This window comes from Epinephelus lanceolatus, chromosome 19, assembly GCF_041903045.1.
Source record: "Epinephelus lanceolatus isolate andai-2023 chromosome 19, ASM4190304v1, whole genome shotgun sequence".
Lineage (NCBI taxonomy): Eukaryota > Metazoa > Chordata > Actinopteri > Perciformes > Serranidae > Epinephelus > Epinephelus lanceolatus.
Window position 1 is genome coordinate 38,693,141 of NC_135752.1, and position 17,263 is coordinate 38,710,403.

Genomic DNA, 17,263 nt, shown 5'->3' on the forward strand with positions numbered 1-17,263 from the left:
CAGAGATAAGGGTGCAGGATTTTCAGTTACTGTTTGTACACTTTCGCCAGCAACATGAAAGTAAAAGCCAACACCAGATTCACTGAGAGTGGGTCAGACGTGATGGTTGAGAGGGATTACTGCTGTATGAGTCTAGACATTATTTTTTCGGAAAATTTGCAGAGTGCATCTTTAAGATTTTGAACGCTGGAGTATTTTTACACTGTGGTATATCTGCGTTTACTAAAAGTTCTGAGTACGTCTTCCACCGCTGCTGTGCTAGCAGCAGCACTGATAGTGTCTGTTGTGGTGGCAGTGATATTCTTATTTTGTCTCCTCAGAACCACAGCAGCAGCCATCACGTGGATCAGAACAATGGGAGCAGACAGCAACAACAACAGCTGACAGCTATAATGAGAGTCAGTCCTGTCCAGCAGCTGTAATGAAGACTGAGAGACATGTGTTAGCCTCCAAACCACCTCGAGCAAACGCACAGCAGGTCGCCCCCTCCTCAGGTAAAACACCGCTGCTCCTTCTAAGAATAAACAGGAGCCGGGCTGCGTTCAAGACATTAATAGCATCATATAAAAAGATGTTTCAGACTTGATTAATCTCTGATGTTAATGTCACCAGCTCCTGCTGCAGATGTGGAAGCAACTGCGGCCCCTCCAGCTGTGGAGCTAAAAAGACAAGCTGTTGTCTCCAGCTCCATCTCATCACATGTTCCTGCGACCAGAGTGAATCCACCTGTTAACCCACCGGTCAACAACCCCGCCCCCTCACGACCTCCACCTGATCGGACAGAGGTTGAGGACAACGACTACGACTCAGATGACGCCAGTAAGACTGGTTTTACCTCTCAAACCAAACCTCTATGTCACAGAACGTGACGCTGTCTTAACCAGCCCCAGATGTTCCACTAATTTTTATCACTTTGAGTAAAATAAATCTTCCTGCAGCTGTGAGAGAAGTTCCCAGATGAGCGATGAAGAGTCACAAATCAATGTTTATTTGCCTTCCAGGGAAATAAGTTCCTCTAACATGTTCCTGTGTTTTTATTCCTGCAGCCACTCTGGGATGTCTGGAGTTCAGTCTCCTCTATGAGCAGGAGAACCACACCCTGCACTGCTGCATCGTTAAAGCCAAGGTAAACGTGTTTACACACATGACACAAGATGAAACGAGATGAGACAAGATGTGACAAGACAAGAAAAGACAAGGCAGGATGTCACAGGATTAGACAAGACAGGACAAAACAAGGTTTATCCAGTAAGGGTAAATTAGATTTCTAGAAACCTTTGCAGCCAGTGACGTTTATGTGGCACAAGATATTTAGGTTTTTGCCCTTTTTCTTATTATTCCTAATTAGATGTTTACATGGGGGTGACACGGTGGTGCAGTGGTTAGCAATGTCACCTCAAAGCAAGAGGGCTCCTGGTTCGAACCCAGGGTGGGGGAGCCCCTCTGTGTGAAGTTTTCTCCAGCTTCCTCCCACAGTCTAAAGACATGCAGGTTAATTGGTGACTCTAAATTGTCCGTAGGTGTGAATGTGAGTGTGAATGGTTGTCTGTCTCTGTAGCTCCTTTTACACTGCCAGATTTTCGGCGAATGTTGCGCCGCTTTGCTGGCAAGCTGCGAGCGTTTAGACACACAGAGGCGGATTGGCGAGTTGATCTGATTGGTGGAACCCTTTTAGTTTAAACAGACCAAGGCGGCCTTCCACAACAGGAGGAGCTGTTGATGACGCCACACGTGCGAGCCACTGGCGGTGGATAAACAGGAAACAGCTGATAGCAGGAATTAGCGAGCAGCTAGTAGCAAGAGGGAAACACAAACCTGACAGACACTGTAAAGATGAGCAACTGGGGAGACAAGGAATTGCGCGCCCTCCTTGTCCTCGCAAACGAAGAGGCCATTAACCGTCAGATGACGGGGACGGTGAAGAACGGGCCGACTTATGAGAGAATCACCGAAGGACTGACCAGCCGTGGCTTCCCTCCCACGTCACTGTTTACGTCACACGCTGAGCTACACGTTTTGTTACTTGCTCACGCCCCCCATTGCCCCGAAAAAGACACATTCTGTATAAACAAAAGTAGGTAGGCGGCATTTTGCTGCACTCCCCGATTTTGTTTTTATACTGCCAATGCTGAAAAAACACTGATTGGACTTTCCTGCAAATTTGCACAACTCCTGTTTAAAAAGGGCTTATGTATCAGCCCTATGATAGTCTGGTGACCTGTCCAGGGTGAACCCTGCCTCTCACCCAGTGTCAGCTGGGATAGGTTCCATCAACCCAGTCATGAAGAATGAATGGCTGAATTTTTACATGGCTAATGAAAATATATATTACATGCAGCCTTGCATACTAAGATTAACGACAACAAGCAGGGGACTTGTTGAACTGTGTGAACACAGCTTCCCTCTGTCTTGCAAAAGTCAACGCTTTAATATTTGTATATATCCAAAAACTTGTTAATGTCCAAGTCTTTTAGAAAGTTTAAAAGTAGGTGTGTTTCTCCTTCCGACCAGAAATGTGGACTTTTCTTTTGGGCATGCACTTCTACGCCAGCCTGAAAATGTTGTATACAACGCCCTAGAGAGCTGCTTGCAGACACAAATCTACTGAGTGTGGGCAGATTTTAATTTGGTGGGAGCAGGCAGTCAAAAAAATGAACTGTAGGTCCCATGATTTATTGGAAAACACTAAATTTAGGAGTGCTGCTCCTGATCAGTGTGTTAAAGTCTGTCTTTGTACCAGCCCTCTCTGTGTACCTGTCATTCAGTGTGCACCTGGAAGCTAATGACTCACTGGCCAGTTACAACCAAGTTAGTTCACTTGAGGAGAGACTCCACTTTTTAGTGAAAAGAATATTTATTACTTGTGCACAGGAGTAAAAGAAAAATATGAAAAGTCTTAGGCGATTAGACCTCACTGAGATGGTATATATTTAAGGAAGGTGATGAATCCATGGTTTCCTCCGGGTGCTCCAGCTTCCTCCCACAGTCCAAAGACACGCAGGTTAAGGCCCCGTTTATACGACAACGATTTCAACTGAAAACAGTAAACTTTAGTTGCGTTTTGGCCGATCGTTTACACGACAGCGGCGTTTTGGGTGCCTGAAAATGCAGTGTTTTGAAAACGGGTTCCAGAGTGCAACTTTTTGGAAACGGCAGCGTCTCCGTTGTCATGTAAACTTGCAATATGCAGTTCCTCAGAAAATGGAGACTTTTCGCACATGCGCATAGCGGTTCCAGTCACGAGGCATGTCGACCGTCACAACAACAATGGCGAGCTCTGTTTGTGCTGCTCACCCTGTTGATTTGAAGTGAAGTGTAGATCTGTTACTGCAGCAACTCCACCTCGTCGTCCATCCAGACAAAGTTATCCGTGCGTGCTTTCACCATTGTGTCTTCTTTGTTTTGGTTTGTAATCACCGCGTTGTAGAGGAAGGCGCTTCAGCGCAGGCGCATGTCGTCATGCCGTGGGGTTGCTTTGCAAATTTACACTGCCACCCATTGGCCTGGCGTGCATACTACAGCGTTTCCAGTAGATTTTGCGGCTCTGTGTGAACGGGATCGTTTCAATAACGTCGTCATATAAACGCAGAAGTTTTTTAAAATGCAAAGGACAGACTTTTCCGTTTGTACTGAAATCATTGTCGTATAATCGGCCCCTAATTGGTGACTCTAAATTGTCCGTAGGTGTGAATGTGAGTGTGAGTGGTTGTCTGTCTCTATGTGTCAGCCCTGTGATAGTCTGGTGACCTGTCCAGAGTGAACCCTGCCTCTCACCCAGCTGGGATAGGCTCCAGCCCCCCATGACCCTCAAGAGGATAAGCGGTTAGAAAATGGATGCCTGGATGAATCCATTGTAAAAAAAAAAAAAAAAAAGGGAACCCTCCTCAGGTTGTAGAGACTGGCGGTGGTAGAGGTGATGAGGATGAGATGAGATGAAGAGAGTGTTGATGATCTGGATGTGAAGAGGAGGTTTTGGTGAGCTCGTCCTGGACTCTGTGATGGCTGGAGGTGAACGAGGTGGAGGAGGGTGCGACAATTCTGCCTGAAATGACGGCTGACAGCAGCAGAGGAGAGAGCAGATTTAAAATGTTGGCGTCTTCCTGATTGAACTGACGCTGAGCTTCAGTTAAACTTGTGCTTACATCACAGGATCTGATGTAGCCTACTGCGTCACCATTGTTGTGACTGTATTAGAGTGGATAACTTGTTTTAATCGTGTGTGTCTCAGGGTCTGAAGCCGATGGACTCAAACGGACTCGCTGACCCATATGTGAAGCTGCACCTCTTACCTGGAGCCAGTAAGGTAGAGTAATGTTAATGTAACTAAAAGGTGTTGATTTAAAATAAGCTGTGCAGCTCTGATGTAGTTATCAGTTTTTTATGTCGTTGTCTTTTCTCAGTCCAACAAGCTTCGCACCAAAACACTTAAAGCCACTCTGAATCCAGTGTGGAACGAGACTCTGGTGTATCACGGCATCACTGACGATGAAATGTCACGCAAAACCCTCCGGTAAGAGCAACCTTAATCTTCCTCCTACCAAGTCAAAGTACAGTATTTACCTCTGAGATGTAGAGGAGTAGACTGTAGAAAGTAGCATGAGAAGGAAATACTCAGATTTGTACGTCAGTACTCGAGTAAATGTACTCTACACTATGTGTCTTCAGGCTTTCTGTGAGCGATGAGGACAAGTTTGGACACAATGAATTCATCGGAGAGACGCGAGTCGCTCTGAAGAAACTGAAGTTTGACCAGAAGAAGACCTTCAATGTTTGTTTAGAGCGAGTGATCCCGGTGAGCCCGAGGACGACACTCACATCTCAGACTGTTAAAGGTTCAGTGTGGAGTATTTAGGGGGACTTGGTGTAATCTAGCTGCGTTGTTTCCCCTTGTTTCCTGTCTTTACGCTAAGCTAAGCTAAACTAAGCTGGTGTTAGCCTCAAATTTAACATACAAAGAGGAAGCAAGAAGTGAGTGTACATCCCAAACTGTTTCTCTGCTACATCACCGTTTTATTGTCTCTAAGTTGTTTTGAATCAAATGCAGTTAATTTCCAGCAGATCTAGTGAGGGAGTTGGAGACACACTGCTTCACTTAACAGGCTGCTTGATGGGCCTCCCACTGGTGACGTTAACTTTCATGGGATGCACTTGATTGGATTAATGTGTTGCTCGCTGGGCAGTCCCTGGTTCTCTGCGGCCTGCTCACAAACTTTGTTATTCCGTCAAAACAATCCACCAAAATAATTTCAATCAGGAGAGACTCGTTCTGAAAGAAATGTGCACATAAAGATGAGAACTGTGAACAGACCCCATTGTGATGTCATCTCTTCCAGGAGGTGGTAAAGACGCAGTAGATTAGGGCAGTGGTTCCCAACTGGTTCAGCCACAGGGTCCAGACCCTTCCTTAGTCATTAGTCCAAGGTCCTCACAGTTTAATATATTTACTCACTTGTGTTTGGCCGTGTTGTCGAGCTCGTTTGCTGTCTCTGTCAAGTAGCTGTCTGTTCTGGAAACGGCGCTGGAAATTCACCGTATTTGAAAATAAAGTGTGTTTCTTACAAACTTGACACATTTGTGAGTCACTTGTGGTCCATTCAGAGTGGACTCACGAACCACCAGTTGGGAACCACTGGATTAGCAAACCTCCCCAGTCTAGATGCTGGTGGTGATGATGAGATGAGGTGAAGAGGGAGCTGAGGATCAGAATGTGAAGAGGAGTGGGCTCTAGATAAGGTGACTGGAGGTGAAGAGAGCGCGATAATTCTGCCTGACAGGAGCAGAGAGGAGAAAAGATTTAAAGTTTGGCAGCAGCAACAAAACTGACTGAAGGAGACTGTGGCAAAGTTTGATTGGAGGAAGTGGGATAGAGAGGGAACTGTGAATGGGTATAGCATTAAGAAAGTTTTCCTGACTGATCTTACGCTGAGAAACTGGCAGTGCCACGCTTAATCTTATTTTACTTTAGAGTGACATCAACAAGTTTGACAGCGCGGTCCAAGTGTCCAAAGCCAGGTGCATTGAGCTCAACGGACTCATTCACGTAAATCTAGTCTACTTTATGCAAATACAGACAGGTGAATGCGCCCCAACCTCTTCTCCAAACTCACAAGAACACTCCCACCATGACTGCTGCGTGACTGGTTCCCCTGCTCTCCAGAGGAAATGTCTCTCTATCACCAGATCTGGTGGAAATGAGCTGTTAGTGTGTACAGAGAGAGAGTAATGAAAACAGAGCTAGTGGTGATGATGAAGATGATGATGATGATGCTAACCACTGGTTTACTGTCTTTATAGGTGAAGAAGGCTGTGGGAGGACCCGCTCGGGGTATGGCGCTCTATGAGGATGATGTAAGACCCTCACATGGATCTCAAAGAACTGTGTGTTGGATAGTGTTGGACCTTTCTGCTGTATTCAGAGAATTCAATTTGTGTAGATATGAGAGTAAAAGTGTGAAGAGAGAACAGCTGGTGATAATCTACATTTTTCTCATGGTCAATAAACCCACAAAAAGAGCAAAAACAGCATACTGTGTGTGTGTGTCCAAAGCCTGGTATGGCTCATCGTCTGTGCCACAGCTGTATCTGATACTGACCTTATTAAGCAGATTGGGTCTCAGCCGGACGTGATCGACCCACATTAGATTTCTTCATCAATATCATTAAAATATTCACTGTTTCCGCTCTCAGCTTACATTCATAAAGTCGCTCATGATGGGAACTCACTTTGCAGTGACACAGCAGTGTATGAAAACAGTACCAGTGACTTTCACAAGGTGATGATTCCAGATTTCATATTTGGGGAAAAGAGAGTGCCTGTATTGTTTTGGTTTCCAGCAGATACCAGCTGTATTAGGAAATTACTGTTGTTTTTTTCTAAATTTGTAGTTCCCTTGACCTATTTGTAGTCCTTACATTTCTCTCTAAAGTCATTTTGAGTCTCTTCCTGGTCGATTCGTGTTCATTTTAGTGACATTTTGCAGGTGAGTGCCACGGTGCCTCTGGCACTTTAGGCCCCTGGGCCTGTGCCCATTAGGCCTGCTCAGTAATCCGTCCATGTTCATGACTCATTAAAGAAAAAGCATCTTCATTAGAGCCAGACTGCAGAGGGAAGCCAGACAGTGTTTAAAGGCGGACTAATATGTTTTTTCTGTCTTTTTGTCAGTGTAATGTACAAAATGTCAATGTAAATGGAGTTAAGCTTATTGCATAATACTATAGATGGAGATAATTTGTACTTAAGCACATACATTATCCTCCATTAGTAGATATTATGATAATCACTGTATAATCCCTTCAGATATGTGCAGAAGGCAAAGAAGCATTCAGATCTCTGAAATGAAGTCCTGTTACTTTGTGCTCTCTATTACTTGTGTATATACTGTATATATTTCTGTGTGTGTGCATGTGTGTGTGCAGCTGAACGAAGGTGAGGATTCAGAGGAGAGGGGTCGTATCCTGGTGTCACTGTTGTACAACAGTCAGCAGGGTCGTCTGATCGTGGGCGTCGTCCGCTGTGCTCACCTGGCTGCCATGGACTCCAACGGATACTCTGACCCATTCGTCAAAGTGTATGTACCTGACCTGAACATGGTTAAAGAAATAGCCTCTCATGTCTGTACAGGAAATATGAAGCTACAGCCAGCAGCCAGTTAGCTTAGCTTAGCATAAAGACTGGAAACAGGAAACTGCTAGCTTACCTTCCACCATCCTTCACAATTCTCTTGATGTTACCATGGCGTTTAACGAAGTCAATATGACAGAGTTTAGCAGCATCCTTTCTGTGCTTGACCTCCGCTTTGAACACGAAGCCCGCACCTTTTCTCTGTCCCCTGATTACATGTCCCATTGTGTCCTAAACTCCGTTGAAAATGCACGTTTGTTTCATCCATACAAAACAAAAAGTTATAAAAAGCAAATTACTGTTGGCTATTATTCATGACTCCACGGCTGCGATAGCTGTGACTCTATCTATCCGTCCCATTCTCATGTACACTATATCTCAAGAACGACTAGAGGGAATTTCAACATCCACTTGGACTTACTAATGAACGAATTTGATTTTGGTGGTCATTAGTCAAAGGTCAAGGTCACTGTGACCCTGTCTGCCTCATTCTTGTGAACACAATATCTCAAGATCACCCTGAAGGATTTTTTTTTAAAAATTTGACACAAACATCCACTTACTCATTTTTCACTAGGACTAAGTGATGAACTGATGAGATTTTGGTGGTCAAAGGTCAAGGTCACTGTGACCTTGCATCCATCTCATTTTTGTGAGGTTAATTTCTTCAAATATGACACAAATATCCACTTAGATTTCACAATGAACTGATTAGAATTTAGTGGTCAAAGGTCAATGTCATGGTGACCTCATCTGCCTCATTCTTGTGAACACAAGATCACCCTGATGATTTTTTTTTTTCAAACTTGACACAAACATCCACTTACTGAATTCTAACCAGGACCTTATGAAGAACTAATTACATTTTGGTGGTCAAAGGTCAAAGTTACTATGACCTTGCAACCATCTCATTTTTGTGAGGGAATTTCTTCAGATTTGACACAAATATCCCCTTAGATTTAACAATGAATGGATTAGAATTTAGTGGTCAGAGGTCAAGGTCATGGTGACCTCATCTGTCCCATTCTTGTGAACACAATATCTCAAGATCACCTTTATGGATTTTTTTCAAATGAGACACTGAGGTTCATGTGGACTCAATGATGAACTAATTAGAATTTAATGGTCAAAGGTCAAGGTCAGTGTGACCTCACAAAATATGTTTTTGGCCATAACTCAAGAATTCATTTGCTTATTATGACCAAACTTGACACAAATGTCTAACAGGATAAAATAATGAAGGTCAAAGGTCAGCTTGACTGTGACATCATCACGTTTTAACGTCATATCTCAGGAACAGAAGGGGAGACATTTGGTCAGATACTGAATTGGTGACTCTAATCTTGAAACTGTGCTGATTGTATAGATCTTCTGTGTGTGAAGCATCCATGTTTTCACTGACATGGATGGAGACTGTCAGAGCTCCACTGGTGTGTGGAGGCGTACAACCATGTGGCGGTAATTCTCGTTTTACCTGTCGACCCATGGTGGAATGTATCAGAGTACATTTACTGTATTTGAGTACAATTCTGAGGTAATTGTACTTTCAGTACAAGACTTTTACTTGTAACAGAGTAGTTTTACTACAGTAGGCCATTTCTAATTTTACTTAAGTTAAAGACGTGAATGATCTGAGTACCACTGCTTTAGACAGAGCAGAGCTAGCTGTATCCCAGTGTTAATGCTAAGCTAAGCTAACTGTCTCCTGGCTGTAGCCTAATGTTCAATGGACAAATCTGAGAGTGGTGTCAATCTTCTCATTTAATTCTCAGCTCAGTGATACATGTGTTGAATTAATTAATAATAAAACAATGATGTTTCTCTTGTGCTGCAGATGTCTGAAGCCAGATATGGGGAAGAAAGCTAAAAACAAGACACAGATAAAAAAGAAGACTCTGAATCCAGAGTTTAACGAGGTCAGTTCTGTCTGAACTGCTGCTGTCTGTCTGCACATACTGTGAACTTAACCATTACGTAATAACATTTCATGTTTCTTTACTGTGTTGCAGGAGTTTGGTTATGAAATAAAACACGGTGAGCTAGCCAAGAAAACCCTCGACATCTCTGTCTGGGACTACGACATGGGGAAATCTAATGATTTCATTGGTAAGTCAGTGTGGATATTATCTTGCAGAACATTCATCATTCATCCTATTTGACATTTTTAGCCATGCTGGGGGCTCTGGGGATGAAAATGTCTGCTGGTCAGTTGGTCCGCCACTTTGGTCCAGACTGAAATATCTCAACAGCTACTGAATGGAATGCCTTGAAATTTTGTAAAAAAAAAAAAAAAAAACTTCACATCCCCCCCAGGATGAATTTTCATAACTTTGATGATCATCTGACTTTTTATCTTTGGTTTATGATGAAACACCAGCAAAACTAATGACACTTCTGTTAACCTCGGTTGTAAGCCTACTCGATGCTGTTAGAAAATGTCAGCACACTGACACGGTAAACTAAAATGGCGAACATGGAAAACAAACCTGCTGAACATCAATATGTTAGCAGTTGACATTAGCTTAAATACAGCCTCTTAGATCTGCTAGCATATATAAAGACTCTTAAGCTGTGTTTATACCTGGTATTAACATGTGTCTTTGGTGATAGTATCACAAGTGGACAGTGACAAAGGTGGTCTGGGACGGATTTGAGCACATTTCTTTTGTAGTGTGCACGGTAGTGTCTGTTACTGTCCTGATGCATCCCTGACAAGGACTCAAAGTATCCTGATACAACAGTTTGTATGATATCTAACAAAAATACATGTTGTCATGTTATTAACTTACTTAAAGTTACGTAGGTTAGGTTTATAAAAGTATTTAAGTAAGTAAGTTATGTAGGTAATGTTTAGGGAAAGAAACATGGTTGGGCTTTGTCATGTCACGTACTAAACTTAAGTTATCTAGATTAGGTTTAGGAAAGTAAAGTAACGTAGGTTATTTTTAGAAAAGTATATATATATATATACACAAGTTAGGTTTAGGAAAGTAAAGTTAGGCAGGTTACATTAGGGAAAGAAACATGGTTGGGCGTTGTCATGTTAGGTACTTAATGTAAAGTTGTGTGTGTTAGGTTTAGGAAAGTAAAGTAGGTTTTAGAAAGTAAAGTTATGTAGATTAGAGTTTAGAAAGTAAAGTTACGTAGGCTAGGGTTTAGAAAGTAAAGTTACGTAGGTTAGGGTTTAGAAAGTAAAGTTACGTAGGTTAGGGTTTAGAAAGTAAAGTTACGTAGGCTAGGGTTTAGAAAGTAAAGTTACGTAGGTTAGGGTTTAGAAAGTAAAGTTATGTAGGTTAGAGTTTAGAAAGTAAAGTTACGTAGGCTAGGGTTTAGAAAGTAAAGTTACGTAGGTTAGGGTTTAGAAAGTAAAGTTACGTAGGCTAGGGTTTTAGAAAGTAAAGTTACGTAGGCTAGGGTTTAGAAAGTAAAGTTACGTAGGTTAGGGTTTAGGCAACCTGGTGTCACTTCAAAGTCATCGAAATCCGGCACTGGGGCAGTGACTTGCGGCATCAGACACTGATGAAAAAGTCTCCTTTAACGTCGGCATGATACAGGGCCTATCGCCGTTATAGTTAAATGGCACTCGGCAGTGTCAAAAGGAAACGCAGCAGGACACAAACGAAAGTTAGGGCGATGAAAGGTTTAGGAAAGTAATGTTATGTAGTTTAGGTTTTAAAAAGTAAAGTTACATAGTTTAGGTTTAGAAAGTAAAATGAGGTAAGTTAGGTTGAGCAAAAAAAATCTATGTAGGTTAGGTGTAGGAAAGTAAAGTCATGTCGGAAAAGCAACATGGTTAGGCGTTGTAATGTTACGTACTTCACGTTAAGTTTTGTACCGGTAGGTTAGGTTTCAGAAAGTAAAGTTTTGTTAGTTAGATTTTAAGAGAGTACATATACGTAGATTAGGTTTAGGAATAAAAACATGGTGACAACATACCTTAAAATAACTCATTTGGTTTAACACAGGACATGAACACTGGTTTCCCAGGGGAAAGTTCTGTATTTGTTTGACCCATCCACCACCTTATCCTACCTCCTTACATGGACTTTTGCTCTTTATACTACTTCCGTCTTAACTTCCATCAGCGCTGATCACATGATTGCAGCCTTCCTGATTAAGTGGGTTGTATATGAATTCTGGTGCATACGTTTTCATAGGTATACATACACACACGGCATGAGAATGCCATGCAAGGCTATGTTGATCACTGCAGCTTGTTTTGGTGACAGTGTGCTAATGCCTCCACCTGTAATAACTAGACTGCTAACATGACAAGCAAGCAAGGAGCTAGCAAAAGTGTGGTCATAATTACCATGCGTGGGGCCCTTTGAACTATTAGCATCAGTGACATATGCAGTAACCAAATCTGGACACAAGTAGGCAGCTGGAGATAGACACAGGTTTGTCCTGTTTACACATTAATGCTCCCTTCTGTCTCCGCCTTCAGGAGGATGTCAGCTGGGCATCCAGGCTAAAGGAGAGTGTTTGAAGCACTGGTACGAATGCCTGAAGAACAAAGACAAGAAGATCGAGCGCTGGCATGTTCTGCTAAACGACAACACTGCTCAGTTTGAGGATTAAATCGTCCTCCACCTGTTCTGTGTAGTTTCTTTCTCTATCATTCTCCTTGTAGAATATTGTCTTTAGTGAGCACAGGTAGACGGATATTATCCTCTTGCTTTATGTCCCCAAAGTGCAGGCTACATTTCCAACAGTTTTCAGGTGACCAACATGGATGTTGACCTCGGGACTCTTTTTAATATGAAGCAGCCTCTAAACAAAACCATTTCTGCTGTTATCAGATCATAAACTGCATCATATAATTAATAAACCTTACCTAACATGCAGTAATGATTGCACAGAGAAGATAAGACCCCTGCGATCAAGCCTCCAACCTTAGACCCAACAAAGGGGAATCCCACTGCTCTGTCTCTGACCTGTTGTCCTCGTGTTGATCTGTGCTTCTGTCATATAGGATCATGTGTTATCAGCTGTTCTATGTGACCATGTTGTTCCGAGTGCTTGCGTCACCATAACATTCGCACCACTTGTGTTACTGTGGAACATGCATATATTAAATATTAAATGGGACATTTAAACATTTTTGGCTCCAAAAATGATGTGAACAAACTCACTTTTTTTTTGTTGTTGATGTGAAATGCATTTGCTTTTGTTGGTCTCATTATCAGCACCTTCACCTGTGCATGTGTGAGCTCTCTGTTGGAGAAATCCAAATGCCCAAAATGCTTCTGCATGATGTTTTATGATGAAGAACAAACTCAGTCATGCAACCATGTTATCACACGTCCAGAAAATCCACAAAATATTCCTCCAGAGATATATTTAATAGATGAACATAAATGAGATCTGCACAAGTGTCTTGAGCGACATGATGAATATTTTGCTCTGTGTTCATATTGATGCATGTCATACTGTAGCAGACACGTGGCTAATAAAGACACTTGGCACTTCCTGTGCTCCTGTGCTTCTTTGATATGCACCGTGACATGTGGCAGAAAACTTTGTCTGAATCAGGCGAGGTTTGAACCAATCAGCTCACACAGACACGCAGCTGAAAATTCTGTGAACTTTGACTTCTCTTGATAAAACTTGTCTTCAGTCCAAGTGGGTAAAAGTTTACAGACTCGTTACACTCTGAAGAGTCTGTCCTTGAATCCTAAGCTGAGACAAACGTGTAGTCTGCAACCTGGTTCCTAAAAAGTTGGGAAGCTGTGGAAAAAATATGAACAGAATGCAATGATATGCAAATATTTTTCTGACCTATATTCAGATGAATTCAGAACAAAGACAAAATATTTAATGTTCAAACTGACACAAGAGAGAAGAGACCGGGAAAGTTGTGGAATGTTAAAAAAAACTCCTGTGGCCAGTTGCATGAAACACCTTAGGTTAAGATTGTCCTTAAACTCAGAGATAAGGATACTCTAAAATAAAATCAGTTGAACAAAACACCCCTTAGTGTTCTTCTTAAGGTTTACCTACAATGTTCACTTGAAGTGGGATTTTATTTATTTATTTAACCTTTAGTTAACCAGAAAAAAACCTCTTAAGAGTAAAAATCTCTTTTAATACTTCTGTGTTTAATCGACACTGTACCTTTGGTGTGCATAGACGTGTATTCTACCCTGCAGCCTACAATGTAGACTGATGTGCATCTTGCCAGACGTCGCAGCTACATAGACCCTGTTTATTTTTGTAGGCTGAAACCATTTCCCTCAGAGGAAACATTTATTTACTTCAGTTTCACAGATAAGAAACATTAAATGGTGAAGACAATAAAGCCTCCACAAAAATAACATTTTAAGTTTGATTCACCCTGGCTTCTTATGAATAGAGGGAAAGTCCATTAGCCACTAGGCTAATTTATGCAATAGGAAATGTCATAGGCTTATGCTAATAATGCTAGCATGTTGTATATGTGGGGAAAACATGTCTAGTATAAAACACCTGTTGTGTCAGTGAACCTTGTGAGTTATAAAGAGCAGAATTTTGTAACGTTAGCTTCGTTAAATGTCGCTGTTGTTCCTGGCTTTGTATGAGCAGAGGAAAGTACACTAGCCACTAGGCTAGTTTGAGTAATGCAAGATGTCTTAGGCTTGTGCTAATAATGTTAGCATGTTGTATTTGTTTGGAAAACATATCTAGTATAAGTGAACTGTTGTCACGGAACCTTGTGACTTGTAAGGAGCCAAATTTTGGGACATAACCTTTGTTAAATGTTGCTGTTGATCCTGGCTTCGCAAAGGAAAACACGCTAGCCACTAGGCTAATTTGAGTAATGCAAAATGTCTTAGGCTTGTGCTAATAATGTTAGCATGTTGTATACATAAGGAAAAAATGTCTAGCAAAAGACCATTGTTTTGCTTTTATGAGGTGCACAGCGCTTTCAAAAAACTCCAACGTAAACCTATCTGTGGAAATAGAATTGGGAATTGAATAAAGAATGAGAGAGTCCATGCAGGGCGGGAAAAACTGTAGGTGGATGAGTCAAACAAAACCAGACTTTCATCCATGAGACTAAAGTTTGTGAAACCAAAAGTCAGTGTCATATTATGCTATTTAAGTGTGGTCATTGTGCACTGATGTCAGTTATCTTAAGCCACAACATGATCTTTGTTCTAAACCTAGCCAAGTAGTTTTGTTGCCTAAACCTAACTGCAACTGTTTCATATTAAACACAGTGTTTTTCAGCTGTGCATCACATAGAGATGCTAAAGGGTGCCTTGTGTGTTGCTGAGACACAGAGGGGCGTGACAAAGCCTCAGTATTTGACAACCTGGGAATGAGAACCCGTTGGTCAAGACCTGTCTCCCATTTAAAAAGTGCAAAATACAACAGTGGTGACCCTGGACTGTTGAGCAACTGAAGTTGTTTATCAAGCAAAAATTTAAAAACTGTTCACTTTCAAAACTTCAGCAGATAACGTCTGCAGTTACCAAACACTTACTGAGTGCCGACAAAAGAAAAGGTGATGTAACAAGTTGGTAAACATGTCCCTGTCCAAACTCTATTGGAACCTGTTGAAGGCATCAAACTCAAACTGAGTGTATATTTAGGAAAAAGTTTATCAGTTTAAACAATTAAAGTCCCATCTTGCAGTTGAATGTAGGTCACAAAGGATTTGCAAATCATTATGTTCTGTTTTTATTTACTTTCTACACAGCGTGCCAATGTTCTTGGAATCAAGGGTTGTTCTCTTCCTATCAGTAGCAAGATAAATCAGAAGAGAGGACTGACGGGAAAGATTTATACGTGACAAGACAAATGTGCAGCTGGTCTGACTTAACTCTACAACCTACATAAAGCACAACAGAAATAACCTACTTTTGAACGTGCAGCAGGTTGAGAGTCTACATGTTTGCACCTCATTACATGAGGACTGTATCAGACTTTGTGCGGCTCCCTCTGGAGACACTTTGGGCTTTAACTTCCTTCACGTGAGCAGTACAACTCCACAACATCTGTGAACTATCATTTGTAAAGTTGGTGCAGCTGCCCTTTCAAGGAGCAAAATCCTCCTGGCTTCAAATCTGATAAACGACCTTTATGTTTCCTCCCCGTGTTTACTGTCACCCACGCCTTACTGTCAGTGAAGGCAACACATCATAAAGGTATGATGTTTACCTTCAGGGAGGAAGCATCTATCTGAAGAAACGTCTTCAACATTCATTTACAGAGCAATGAAAGTAAGTAGTAAGTAGTTTCTGATATAAAAATAAACAGATAAAAAACAGAAGCGATGAATATCATCTTTATTCTCAAACAAATTCAGTAAATCTACATTAACAAGTTCTACCCACTGACAGGTGAAGTGATTAACACTGATCATTTCATTACAGTGCAATGTTCTGCTGGGAAACCTTTGGTCCTGGTCTTCATGTAGGTACCACTTTACATGCACTGCCCACCTAAACACCATTGCAGATCAAGTACCCCCCATGGCAACAGCACTCCCCCATGGCAGTGCCCCTCCAGCAGGCCGATGCACCATGCCATGCCACAATGGCCTGGGGAAAGTGACAAAGAGCTCAAGGCATCAACCTGGCCTCCAAATTCCCCAGATCTCTATCTAATCTAGCCTCTGTGGGACGTGCTGGTGCCCCACCTCATGACCAACAGCACTCAAAGAATCTGCTGTGAACTCCCCAGTGTCAGACACCATTGGACGATCCCAGAGGTCCTGAGTCCATGCCTCAACAGGTCAGAGCCAAGTTCAGCCCAAGTTGCAAGTTAATGTGTCACGGGTCGTGATTAAAGGTAGAAATTATAAGTGCAAACTGACTGCCATCCTGGAGGAGGAGTTAATACCGCTCCCTGATGCTCCTGACAAAAGTCAAATATGAAAATCCTATTTGAAAGGCAGATGTTGTAACGAGCAGGCCTGGAGGAGGAGCAGGTCAGAGGAAGAAGGAAGAGCAGGAAGGAGGAGGAGACTAGCTTGATGAGACTGTATAAAGTGGATTGACTGCAGGTGTGGACCCTTTCCTGCATGCCTACAGCTGAACCCTGGGCTCCCCGGCATCAACTCTGTGACTGAGTAAGAAATTGAGCTGAAGAGGATCCCTGGGTGTCTCATTGTGCCTCTTAAGCGTAGTATGCAATGTGTGATTTTGGGCTGCTACAGACAGAAGACGACCTACGTGAAAGAAACGTGGCGATATCTTTGGTTGTGGTTCTAAAACAGTGGTCCTACATCACACCGTCAGAGGTTCAAAGATGGCCGCTCTCACATTCTTGTCATCAAAGACAGCCTGGGATAAAATTCTGACAGTGTCAGAAACTCATTTCAGCCGATTGTATCTGCGATGTCATTTTTTCAGTCACTACTGCAAAAGCTTCCCCTTTGGTCTCAGCTCCCTGTTCACCACGTCCATCTGACAGAGCACCCATATCACTGCAGAGGCCGCACCAAACTGCCAATCCATCTCACATTCTGCCAGGGCCGGACTGGGACAAAAATTCAGGCTGGGAGTCATACATCCACCCAGGCCACCCAGTCCACACATTACATGCTCGTGCACGTGCACGTGCACACGGACACACCATGGTTACTGTTGCCATGGTCACACACACACACACCATGGTTACTGTTGCCATGGTCACACACACACACACCATGGT

At 42.4% G+C, this 17,263-nt stretch overlaps 1 protein-coding gene across 1 annotated transcript in view; it reads left to right on the top strand.

The window, feature by feature from the left end:
- Positions 1-13,094, top strand: part of rph3aa (rabphilin 3A homolog (mouse), a) — a 53,677-nt gene extending 40,583 nt beyond the window's left edge. Inside the window, exons 6-16 of the mRNA XM_033647768.2 lie at positions 321-494; positions 613-819; positions 1,047-1,126; positions 4,229-4,303; positions 4,401-4,510; positions 4,666-4,792; positions 6,295-6,348; positions 7,417-7,568; positions 9,456-9,537; positions 9,631-9,727; positions 12,069-13,094. Coding sequence (XP_033503659.1) covers positions 321-494; positions 613-819; positions 1,047-1,126; positions 4,229-4,303; positions 4,401-4,510; positions 4,666-4,792; positions 6,295-6,348; positions 7,417-7,568; positions 9,456-9,537; positions 9,631-9,727; positions 12,069-12,202 — 1,292 coding nt within the window. The 3' untranslated portion in view covers positions 12,203-13,094. The remainder of the gene's footprint in view (positions 1-320; positions 495-612; positions 820-1,046; positions 1,127-4,228; positions 4,304-4,400; positions 4,511-4,665; positions 4,793-6,294; positions 6,349-7,416; positions 7,569-9,455; positions 9,538-9,630; positions 9,728-12,068) is intronic.
- The last annotated feature ends 4,169 nt before the right edge of the window (positions 13,095-17,263 follow it).